Raw genomic sequence first — 12,808 nt, forward strand, 5'->3', positions numbered from 1 at the left:
CTTTATTTGTTAATGTAGACTTAAATACTCCATCTCAAAATAATTTCTCTCGAGTCAAAACTAATACTCGTTGGAAAGTTTAATTGTTAACGATTACGCCATCTAATTCACTTGTCTGAATGTTTGCCATACTTATTTAAACACAGTCCAATAAATATTTAATCAAGATTAGATACCTAAGTTATATCAAACAATCAAGAACAGAATATACAAACGTAATATTCGATCGAAGTTGAATTGTTTTTTATCAAAGTTTTATTGTTATTTACAATAAGATTAATTTGTTGATTATATCACATAATATCATTTTTACCTTCATATTAAATATGCCGGCACAAAACTATCCATTAGTAAGTAGGTACCTATACCGAAATTCTAATAGTTATACCTACTTTTTTCTGGTAGTGTCCTATAAGACTTTACTTGGTGGCAGAACTTTGTGCAAGCCCTGGATAGATACCAACCATTCATCAGATATTCTACAGCCAAACAGCAGCACTAGTATTGTTGTGTAAGCCAGTGTATCTACAGTCACAAGGGACATAACATCTGGTGGCTCATTGTCGATGTAAGGAATGGCTAATATTTCTTAACTTTTTTCTTAACAGCGCCATTATTTATAGGCGGTAGTGACCACCTACTATTAGGTAAGTCACCATTTGATCGTCCCCCTATTCATATCATAAAAAAATAAAGCGTCATGTTAGAGGACGTGAGGTTAAGTTACCGACATTTGATTTCAATATCTTTAAATTATTCAGTATCTTTATGTCTTCAAGTTTGTTATAAGCTTACGGCTTTGCTCATATACCTAAGCCTTTTAACGCTGGCAGATTAGAGTAGATAGTATAATAGGCATAGGTAGGTATAGATCAACAATTCTTGTATGTTTTTTTAAGTTAAAGTAAATTCATTTAAAGAATTTAGATAAACAAATGGGCATCTTTCCATCATCAGTGGCAACTGTACGTCTTCGTGGCAGATACTGGCATTATAACACGTATAAAAAAAAATCTTACATTGTTAATGTACGGCCAATCATGGGAATTAAAATTGATATCTTGTATCAAAACGGTAAGTTAAGTGAAAAAGGTAGAAATATAAGAATAGGAATACCCCCAAACGGATCTTCACATGTTCCTAAGTAAGTAAAAATCTTCTTGCGGAAGATAAAGACCTGCTGTCGTCAAAATGTTACACATATTAGTAATGCTAAAATAAAGATTGTGATGCTGTGGAAATAAGACCATGATTTGAAAATAAAGTAATTCAAAACATTATAAAATATACCGACATTAATGGTACCGAGATTTAATTATTTTAGAAAAGGAAAAGAAATGTTGAAATACAACACGATATGGTGATTTTTTGATGTTGTTGTTGTGTATAGAATGCCTTTTTGTTCCAAAATAAACATGAGAATGACAATCACAAATGTCGTTCTCTCGATGAAAATACTGATGTTGATAAAACGTACGTAAGGAGGTACTTTGAACTAATGTCAGCTATGCCCTTTATAATTGAAATAGATATCCGATCCAATTAATGCGTCAACATTTGATATAGCGTCGAGCCAGCACCGTAAGACATTCCCTTTCACTAATTATAAAAAAATCGCATTCTTTTTAATCCCGGGACTGTTGTGATGTGAACAATCGGTCCTAAGAAAAGCTTCCTTCCGCGAAATCTGGCAATTCTTTGCGTAAAATATCACATTGCCGCGATCGGGTGTCGAGTTCACTTCAACGACCGACGATATAAAACTAGTGCGACTACGGTTTGTTTTTTTTTTAACAAATATAATTTGGGATTAATAATTATGCTTAGGATGTGTTGTTAGTGAGTGTATAAATATTAGTTAGTTCAACATTTTAAATATGGAGAACTAAATGTTTGCTGTCCATTAGCTTTCATTACCAAAAGTAAGATACCATTACCACATTATGAAAAGATTAAATCAGGCTTTATGTTTCAATTTCCTTGTACCAAGTATTCACTTCCTTAACCAAAAAAATATTGAGTGGGCTGGATTTGAAATACAAAATATTTATACAAACTTATCTTAATTTTCTATAATCGAAAATAATAATAATAACAGGGCAATAAATTTGCAGCAAACGTGACAGAAGTAATAAATAAATAATTAAAGTAATTAAGACCGAAAAATATAAATATATTAGTCTCGAAAAGTAATTACTAATCATAGACTTCCTATCGATGTTGTACGCTCACGAAATATCGAGTCTCATGTTACTCGGCAATCGATGGCAATTGACGTCGTAATGGGATAATGGGCGTTTTTGTTGGGCCCCGAATTCGAGACGAGACGTTTTTTTCATCTTAATCGAATTATACGATTTGTTGTCGATGTTAATTGTGCGCTCACAATGAATGCCACGTATACTGCTCCGTTTTATCGTTCGATATTAACGTTTAATTTATTGAATATAGCTTGCGAAAGAACGTTAGGATTACGCCTTTGTTGGAAGCTTGTAAGATAGCATTTGTTTGTTAAAAATATCCTTCGGGACGGCCATTGAGTGAAAATAAGTGTCTAATTGTTTTTTAAATAATAAAACGGGTGGGTCGACTTCTGACATGACGATATGGTCACCACCACCCTGGGATATAAGTGCCGTATGAAATTTTAACCATTTCTAATTTCGCCAATGCACCAACTTTGGGAACTGAGATGCTATGTCCCCTGTGCCTGTAGTACACTGGCTCACTCATCATTCAAACCGGAACACAATAATACTAGGTATTCCTACTTGGCGGTAAAATATGTGATGAGTGATGCCTACCAGACGAGCTGCACAAAGTCATCACCAAGTAATTTGTCGGACATCGTTAGAGTTTTGTAAGTCATTTAATGTCCTTTGTCGTAAAATCCTGTATTTTGTTTAAATAACTTATAATTTATTTGAATAAGAGATGAAAATTGAAATAATTAATTATTAACGCAAGGCAATTGGAAGCAATTCAAAGTGTTGATGAATCTAATACGAGTCAATAATGACTGACGGAAACAAATGGGTTAAAATGCAAAATCACTGTCGAGGTAACATTACTATAACTAAAAGTAATTTGTTTCATACAACTATAAATATACGGCCTTAATACTATCATGCTCAAACAAACTATTTCTAATTTAATATCTATGCGTAGGTACATCGGTCTTCACTGGTGTATTATATTGTAAATGGTTTTGCTAAAGCTATAATAATTACATTGGAGCCGAAGCCGACAACAGAGAAATTTATAAAGAACATAATTAATATAAGCTGCTTGTTAAATATTCCAGACACTATCAGAGGCTTGCAATTCCTTTAATTAGCATCACGATCGTAATAAATAAAAATTAAAAAATCGGTTGTCACAAAAAACAACAGCTACGATGTTACAAAGAAAGATATGATCACAATCGCGTATAGATTTTTTTAGATAATGTTTAATAATTATTATATAAGACATTTTTTTGATGATAGCAGAAGAGATTCATTATATTTGCAGCTAAAATATTGAACCATATATAATATGTCAGAATATATACAATATACTCAGACAACAGATACACACAAGTTGTATAAGCATAACTTAGTATTTCAGTCCGTCCGATTTTAAAGTAGAATCGGTCGATGACGTCAGAGTAGGTACAACGAGAATTGTTCTCGTTTCCTAAAACTGATCTATTTTCAAAATATTTGAATACAGAATAAAAATTAAATAAATAAAGTGTCTAACATAGGATATGTTTGACTCGTATAGTAAATCTGAAAATGTTGCATGCTGAACTAACCTGTATCCTGTCCTCCGGAAGGTCGGTCTTCAACGAGAGCATCTCTCTTGCGTACACGTCAGGGTAGTGCGCGTCCTTAAATGCCTTTTCCAGCTCATCCAGCTGGTACGAGGTGAAGATGGTCCTGCCACAGAAACCGAACGCAGATGGGTAGACTTGGATAGCATTAAGGATATTGTTAGCTCACTACTTTTTATTACTCTGTTCTAAAATGTAGTCGTGAGATTTCATAATATAAAAATTATGTCATGGATGTGACAAATTACTTAAAAAAAAGGAAAAATCAAACGTCATAATTCAGAACACGAACAACAAATAAACATTATAATTTTCAGTATTTTTGTGAGATTTTCTGATTTACTCGTTATTCAAGTAGGTACACATGTGTATATTACCATAAATTTCAATCACCGTTTACAATCGACGGGTTTCAAATGGCTTTTACAACTTTACGGTGATATAGCTAAATTTAACTTGTTATGTTATAAGATAAAACGTATCAGACTATGTTCTCATGTTTTGGTTTGGATGCTCTAACACCGCTCCACATTATATTTCTGCGTTTGCCTTTGGCAAATTAAGATTGTATTTCATGGAAAATATTTACCTATGTCTGCGTTTTTTCTTCTTTTTCTTGCCGTTGTACCCGGTGAGGCCGTCGACGGTGAAGTCTTTCGCTGCTTCTAGTGAAGATACGCCTGTCGACAAACAAAATTAATTGATTAGCTTTCTCTTCTTGGACTTCAAATTTTCTCTTTACCATCTCTTATGTAGTTATCTAGCATACTCAAACATTTTAACATAACTCCTCCAAAAACACTTACGTATGTAAGACTATCACGTTTAGCTCATTGGTTTCTACGGGATACTAATCACTGGAGTTTACACTAAATTAACTATTAGTGTACCAAAAACCTCTAGAACTTTTATTATTTATGATAGAGGTAGGTGGACGAGCAAATGAGCCACCTGATGATAGGTAGTCACCACTGCCTTTAGACATTCGCGCTGAAAGAAATATTAACCATTAATATTGTCACCAAGGCGCTACCAACCTTGGCTGCTAAGATTTTATATCCTTTTGGCCTGTAGTACCTACTGACTCACTATCCCTTAAAACATGAACACAACAATAATAATTACATATTACTGATTGGTTCTAGAGTATCTGATGAGTGGGCAGATGGACTTGCACGAAGCACTACCACCAAGTGGACTTAAAGATGACTTCGTTTTCCAGAAACCTACCTACCTACTTTCTTCTTATTCATAACTTTATCAGTATAGAAATCGTCTCTTCGTTTTTGAAATAATTGGAAATCAAATTATTTTCTCGTAATGCTCTAGATACTCTTACACAAATTATTAATATTCTTTAAATTTCACATATATTAATGCTACACTAAGAAATATGTGATAGGTAATAATAATCTACGCGATGATACCTAAACAAGCAAATAGTTTAATGCGAACCCGTAATTCAGATAGTTTATCGGCAAACGTGCGGATTGTCACATAATTACCGAATGTGATTGCCAAATGAATTAGTAAACAGGCGAGTAGGTAGCAGAATAGATCAGAGAAGGGGCGAAGCTCCCTCCGGGACGCCGGGTAATTGAATTTGGCGCCAATGAATACGACAATGAATTATTAAATTTAGAGCGGTTGCCTTACGGACAAAATAAGCGCAGTGAAACACTTGCGCACAGTACATTGCTCAGTATCTATGAGTTCCTAATACTCGATGAATCTTACTGAGTAATGTATGTTGGGTTAGTTGGTATCGGCGTGTGGTATGTTTGTCGGTCCGGTTGTGTGACGAATCGCGAATAGTATTGTTTGCGAGGGTGCAAGTGTTAACTGGTTAGTTGCGGGTCAAGTCACGTGGTCGTGTAATTTTATTTGTTTCATTGAGGGAGATTATCGGATAATAGTAACTGTTGATCGTATCATCTTGAATATAAAGCACAAAAAATAGGCTTTTTTAAATAATTCAATTACAAACACGCATCTTGTGATGATGTAAACAGCTGGGTGTATCGTAATGAAGCTCGTAATCAGTGTTCTCAGTGTAATCAGGTTCGTATTTTTGTTGAACTATTAAGGGAACAAGAATATTTATTCTCGTTTACAAGATAATTAATAGTTATTTAGCTATTTGAATCATAGTCTGTCGACATCAGCTTCAGCCCTTCAAGTGATCGATAGTCTGCAGCTCCTGATTAGCTAGTACAGTATTGGCGGCGAACGCGCGTCTTGCGCCAATCAAGACCACCCAGCCAATCGATTGGAGGCCGCGCCCGTCACTTGACCACGCTTTCTTACCCGTACTATAGGTACTTATATTCTAACTCTATTAGGTAGAGAAAGAACACAAAACAGTTTCGTATTAGGTTAATTTATATATTTGCATGAACCTTGACGACGTCATATACGTCAAGGACTGAAATTTTGATTTAAAGAACGGGAAGTAACAAGTCATCATCGATTTCGATGCTTACTTTAAAAAATATATATTATAACAAATTCATACATCTATCGTCTGTAGTTTTAAATTTAATTTCAAGTCTAATTTATTGCAGAATATCGATACAATACAAACAAAACAAATACAGTCACAGCAACTAGATCCTAACATAGGTACAAGTAGTCATATCAGCGGGTGCCCCTAAACATCGTCCGATGTATTTAAGCCGGTGTTCAATAGGAACTGGTCACTGCAAACAATTAACGCTGTCCGGGCAATCGATTCGTTACGCTACGCCGCGCCACGCTGCACTGCCTTGACCGATTGTTATTGTTTAGACTAGCTTTACGTCCAGTAGCGTCGCCAGAACATGTAGGTATACCAAAGATTTTTAATTTATTTCGGATGATATATTTCAATAGGAATTTATAAATCTTTATAAATATGTTTCAACAGTAGCTAACGCACATCCAAAGGCATCAATTCAATAACAAAAAAATATATTTAAAAAAAATATAGAATATGTTACTTAACTTTTAAAAGTTACATTTAAAAAGTAGAACCAAATGTGTGTGTACAAGCTTAGCACAATTGGTTGTACGGAGTGTACCGGGCACAGACTAACAGAAAAAGTTCAATAAAAGCTTGTAGAGAAAAGGATTCAATATCGTCGACGACATCATCATCATCATCAGTTCCTAAGCTGAATTACATTAAAATATGTCCGTCCTGTCGTTCGGGCGTGATCCCAACAACATAAAGCAGGCACAAAGTATTCTGTAGATTACTTAAACCTTTTCAAAATGTATTAATTTCAAAGATGTTGAAGTGAGAAGCAATTTCTTAGTAAGACTGTAATATACTGCGCGTCCTCGGGGAGCGAGCGGGTAGGGGCGCGCTCGCATGTTGGGTAGAACTTTAAAGTACAACAAGATAAATGTAAGCGACTAAGACGTAGTATGCTTATAACATTTTATTATTAAAACATGGATGAAAAGTATTTTTTGACTATTAAAAAACAAAACTATTTTCAGCATTTATTAAAAACGTTGTTTTTAATGCTTTAAAATCTAAAGATGATACATTGTCTTAAGTTCTTAAAACATTACGAGTCTTATATATTCATTATAATATTAATAAGGATCTTCTTTACAAATTTCTTCAGTGAAAAACTTTTCAGTCTGCACTGGATGGATTACAGAGAAAAAGTGTACAAGCAAGCACACGTAGATCCTATGTCAATAAGACGGCAATTCCAAAATGTTCGGGCACAAGACTAAGACAAGGCTGAGTAAAGATACCTACAAACAATAAGAAGAAGACTAACAACTCATAGTTCAAGTATCCGTAAAAATATCTCAACGATAGAGTTATCTTATACTGAAAATATTTACAATTCAACAAAAGGATCGCGGTACTCAGGCCGAGTGCTTGAAAACTTTTCAGTAGTTTTAGTTGAGACTAAACCGCTTGGATTTTTTAGTCGAACCGGTAAAGTTGCAGACTAATGCATTGCTTGAAGTATTTTGATGGCTAGGCTGTGACCATATAGCATTTAACAGAGATGATTGTGGAACAACGGGCAGACCATTACGTAAAACGTAGCACGAAACTGATGGGTAATGTATGCGCTGCCACGTCCCTCACGCGCAACCTGAAATGCACCGTAGACACGCGAGTTAGCGTTCAAATTCCCGCGGTGGTTATTTAAATACAAGGACCCTCCCTCGGGCCGAGAGAAAATATGACTCTCGGCGAAGGAAAGCTACTCGTGCTGGAGAGTACACTGCCACTTTACCGACATTGTTACAACACATAATAACAAACATGGCTTACGACTAACGAGAGGCTTCAGCCATTGTACGCCTAATTCTGAGATCAACTTCTATGATTCCACAATGAAAGGGTAAACTCGAGTGTCACTTTGCTTGTTTTGAGTTTTTCGATGCGAGTCGAGTTTGAAATCACATGGAGTGTCGCTAATGGAGAGGCAAAAGGTAGCGACATAATGGTAGTCGTCTTTTTAATTTATAAACTACTCGCCCATGTTTATCAGGTCAACAAATGTTATGCCAAAGAAGAATTAAATAGTTTTCAGCTTATCTATGAAGTTCTTATAAGAATCGATAAGTGTTGAATAGCGAAAAATAAGACAAATTGTCTGAAACACTATAAAAAAGACAAAGACAGCTTTAAGAAATCTGATCATCTCGTAACGTCAATAATAGTTTAGAAATTTCAACTTCGTGAAATCTTAACCACCATTGCGGATTATCGCATTTGTTGGGTTCAAATGATCGCCTATCGTGTTGCAAGCCACCCACAATATAATATAAAAGCCCAAAATTGCCACACAAGCAACGTGTAGTGAGCGACAAATATAATAAATATATCGGATAGGCGCACCGAGGCTTCGCTTATCTCATATATTGAGCCAATTCGCAGCCGCCAGCGCCGGCAATTGCCAATTTTCGTGAGATCAGCACGAGATTGCATTTATACGCCCCGACGAAAATCGCGACCACTTCACGAGATTCACTCGCTACTGGATGTACTGGAATGGCATGAAAAATTGGCTACATGCAGACATGTCTGCGAATTTATTGGAATCTTCGTCTCCATCCTTACATTTCCTCGACGCGGTGCCGCGCTGCCTACATCTGATGTACCTACATGTGTAGTCAATATATACCAAACACGCGACTAGTTACTAAAGAGTCAATGCGAGTTCAATTTCAGCTCGATGATGTATTTGGATATTAATTTTCAACAATTTTCAACAAGAAAAACTTATACCTTTGTTTCCGGTTTGAAGGGTAAGTGAGCCAGTGTAACTACAGGCACAAGAGATTAACATCTTAGTTGCCAAGGTGTGTGGCGTATAGACGGTGTAGAAATTATGGTTAAAAATTCTTGCAGGGCCAATATCTAGTGGCGGTACCACTTTTTAATTTTAGTTAAATTTACCATTCAGCCATTATACATACTTCAAAAAAAAATATTTTAAAAACACGAACAGATATTGTTACATAAACAATTTCACAACGGCATATCTACGAGATGTTGGAGTGTGACTACTCTATGGCGAGCGTGTGCGGCGACAGGTAAACAGTGTGATTTAAAATCAATCTTAAGGCGTGGAGAGCCGCGGGGCGCGCAATTAGCAGAGACATTTCACCCGCGACAATTTCTTCGCAAGAAGCCAATTTCAACATCGCGACCGAGGATATTTGATTTTCGTTGTCATTTGAGACTCGTATTTGAGTCCTATACATGTATTTATGTCGTGTGCAGGGCACGCCAGGGTCAGGGACGTTTACTGTACTTGTGCTTTGACCCAACTGCCTTGTTAGTTAGCTCATAAGAATGCAGATCCCGAGGTTACGGCTTCAAATTGACATGCTTATGAGTATATGGGCTAATATATCGCTTCTTGTTCAGCGTATACGTTTTAAGCCCAACGGAAAACCGGATGTAGGTAGATACAGTTTTTTGCCATCCACGACTTTATTTACTTTCCTGGTAAAACGTTTTCTTTATCAAGATAAGTGATTGACGATGCCGAGTTTTAGTACAACTCGTGCAGTAGTTTTACTTTGGTACGTAAAGAGGACGCTAATTGAAACTGTGTTTTACCTCTTAAGAAAGTAACTTCGTCCCTTACATATTATAAAAAATAAAAACAATTAGTACGCAGGAGATGTATTAGTTTTACTCCTGAAGATGATTATTATTTCAATGTCGCTGCGTTAAGCCATGTAATTTATTTTTAATCTTTAAATATATTTGTTCAACATTGTACCCAAGCGCTCGGGAAATGCTAATATTAGAACCTCCAAGTTGCCCGCGACAACGAATATCAGCGAATGTTGCTCGCCATGTACCTAAGGAGGATAAAAACGTATTGCATTACCTGAATAAAATTGTCGAACAGCTACCGTTACATGAAACAAACAAAATAAATCGAATTAAAATCAACATAAATTATAAAACGACATTATATTTACACGAAATAATGTGAATATACTACATATACAAGATACATTTACAATTAAATATATAGTACAATGTTTAGTGAGTATCAAGTACTCGCCAATAATTCTGCCGCCAAACATTTTAATACTTTTCATTGATGAGTTCAGGATTGAAGGGCGAGTCGGAAACATGTCAGATCACGTCAGCAAAGTATAGACGTTATAATAAGTGATCAATGCTTCTCACTGTGCCAGTGTCTATGTGGCGAGTTGACCACTCACCTTCAGTTTGCCCATTAGCTTATATTGCTGTCCTAAAAAAATGATAATAATAAATATAAATAACGTTTTCTTCTAAAACAGTTAATATACCCACTCATATGATACGGTATCATGAAAAATATATATATGAAAGTGTTTCATCAAGTGAAATAGTACAGATCAACTAAATTGATAAGTATTGTACACTAAGTTAGCGCTAGTTTCGTCAAATGGCTAAGACTGTCCATTCAATTTAGATAATATGATACTTATATTGAAGATGTTCTTGTGGCTGCTCGGTCCGACTACCCCAATGTAACTTTTAATAGAAAAAACTATATTATTTTCTATATGACTACTATTTTCTTACACAGCTTTGCATAAAGCAAAATTTATTTCGCAACGTTAACAACTTAATTAATTTTAATTTCTTTAAAGTTTTATGAAGCATCATACGAATATTGATATGGCGTCTTGTAGGTATGGATATATATAAATTCTAAGCAATCGTAATAAAACTCTTCATATTAATAGTCTAAATCGAGGCGTCAAAGTTAAAAAAAGCATCGCAGGGAACATTGATGCTTGCGTCGGATCACATTTCGTTCACACGGCGCAGGCGCGGGCGCAGAGTGTGAGGAAAACAGACCAAAACCACTTCGCACAAAACAATATGGTCTCCTCTCATATTATGATCTCCCGGGCTGCGGTTGTGACGTGTTTAGCCTTGGCCCGTTTGAAACGTCCCTCTCAGATCGGAAGACGCTTTTTCATTCTGATAAATTACAAGTCAGCTTCAATAAATATTCTGAACTATTTATTATTAAAAATAAACACTTTTTAATAGTTTCTATATTAATATTATTAATCATACATTTTTAATTTATTTTAACACATTTACATAGAATCAAAAAATGTATTAATTCAAACTTAATAAAGCTTTGTTAATTATAATAAAATAAATTACATTAATTGTGTAATATTCAGTATGGGAAACAACAAATGAAAAACGAAGTTGTACGAATCTGTATTACTGTCGTTGTTTGTTATCGTAACCTACGTCATTCCTTTAATGTTAATTTCGAAATAATACACAACCGATTTACGTAGGTTGGCCACAAACAATAAATTGTTAATAGGATGATTACTGTTGTTAACATATTATGTATTTGTGTAATCAACTGTTATACTTAACAAGATAAATACGTACTCATTTAGACTTATAAGAGTTTGTTAATAAGACAATATATCTCAATTAAGCCTACCCGTGCGTTTACGAGAGGCGCTTGCGCAATATATCCGTTTGATTGAGGCTATTGTCTCATTAGTAATATTAGTTTATGTGGTTTATTTAATCATACGTGAAATTAATTTTCAATAATACGTTTGCAAAGCAAATTATTTGTACTAGTTCCATTGAATATCTTATACTCATAAGAATATCCCTGCAAAATGAATATTATTTAATTATTAATATTTTTTTGTTTCTATATAATAATATCCATGTACCATTTATTTAAAAAAATATAATTTCGAAATAAATGTATTGTACGCCGTACACAACACAAATTACATAATAAAAAAGATTATTTACAATTAATTAAATATGATGTCTAATGTCGCCATATCAATATATATTTTTTCAAAGTTTCTAAACACAATTACATTATTTTTCGGTATATTAGAAGATTACAATAATACGGTGTACTTACCTAAAGAGCGTGAGGGTTAGTTTGGGGGTGAGGTCGCTGGGGCCTCGTTACGGGCGGAGGGCGACGGGTTTTTTGAAAATGATATTGTTGTGAGACGTAATGATGTAAAAACTTGTATCTCTACTTAGTTTTAATGATATTTTGGCGAATGATATACTCTTCGAGAAATATTTGGGGAAAAGGAGACGAGACATGAAGATTTTGGTTAGTTGATTTATTACAAGCGTCGCAGGTGTTATTTTTGGACCCTTTACGTGACCATTGTCTAGAGCACGCCTTATTAGTTGAGCGGTATGCGAGCCGCGGGTAATACGAGTAATGCACCCGACACAGAAATATATACCTATTTGCAAACGTTGTGAGTTTTAATTCAAAATAATCGCCTCACGGAATATACACACTAGTAATGTGTCTGTGATATAAGTTTCGATAAAAGCAGTCAGTTCTTAAATATCATAGTTTTATATTATCTTATAAAAAAGGCTTAAATTCACAATTGATTACGAAGAATCAGAACGGAGAAATTGTGGACAAAAACTGACATAATGTTCTCATAGAAGAATTACAATTGAATGTTATGTCGTTCTATTAACTT

At 34.9% G+C, this 12,808-nt stretch overlaps 1 protein-coding gene across 2 annotated transcripts in view; it reads right to left on the bottom strand.

The window, feature by feature from the left end:
• Nucleotides 1-12,808, bottom strand: part of LOC125068921 (visual system homeobox 2-like) — a 103,532-nt gene that overhangs the window by 52,952 nt on the left and 37,772 nt on the right. The window contains exons 3-5 of one of the 2 annotated variants that reach the window (XM_047678299.1): nucleotides 10,180-10,200; nucleotides 4,407-4,497; nucleotides 3,800-3,926 (exon numbers count right to left, since the gene is read on the bottom strand). In XM_047678299.1, coding sequence (XP_047534255.1) covers nucleotides 3,800-3,926; nucleotides 4,407-4,497; nucleotides 10,180-10,200 — 239 coding nt within the window. The remainder of the gene's footprint in view (nucleotides 1-3,799; nucleotides 3,927-4,406; nucleotides 4,498-10,179; nucleotides 10,201-12,808) is intronic. The other variant, XM_047678300.1, reaches the window with a different exon arrangement.

This window comes from Vanessa atalanta, chromosome 14 (genome assembly GCF_905147765.1).
Source record: "Vanessa atalanta chromosome 14, ilVanAtal1.2, whole genome shotgun sequence".
NCBI lineage: Eukaryota > Metazoa > Arthropoda > Insecta > Lepidoptera > Nymphalidae > Vanessa > Vanessa atalanta.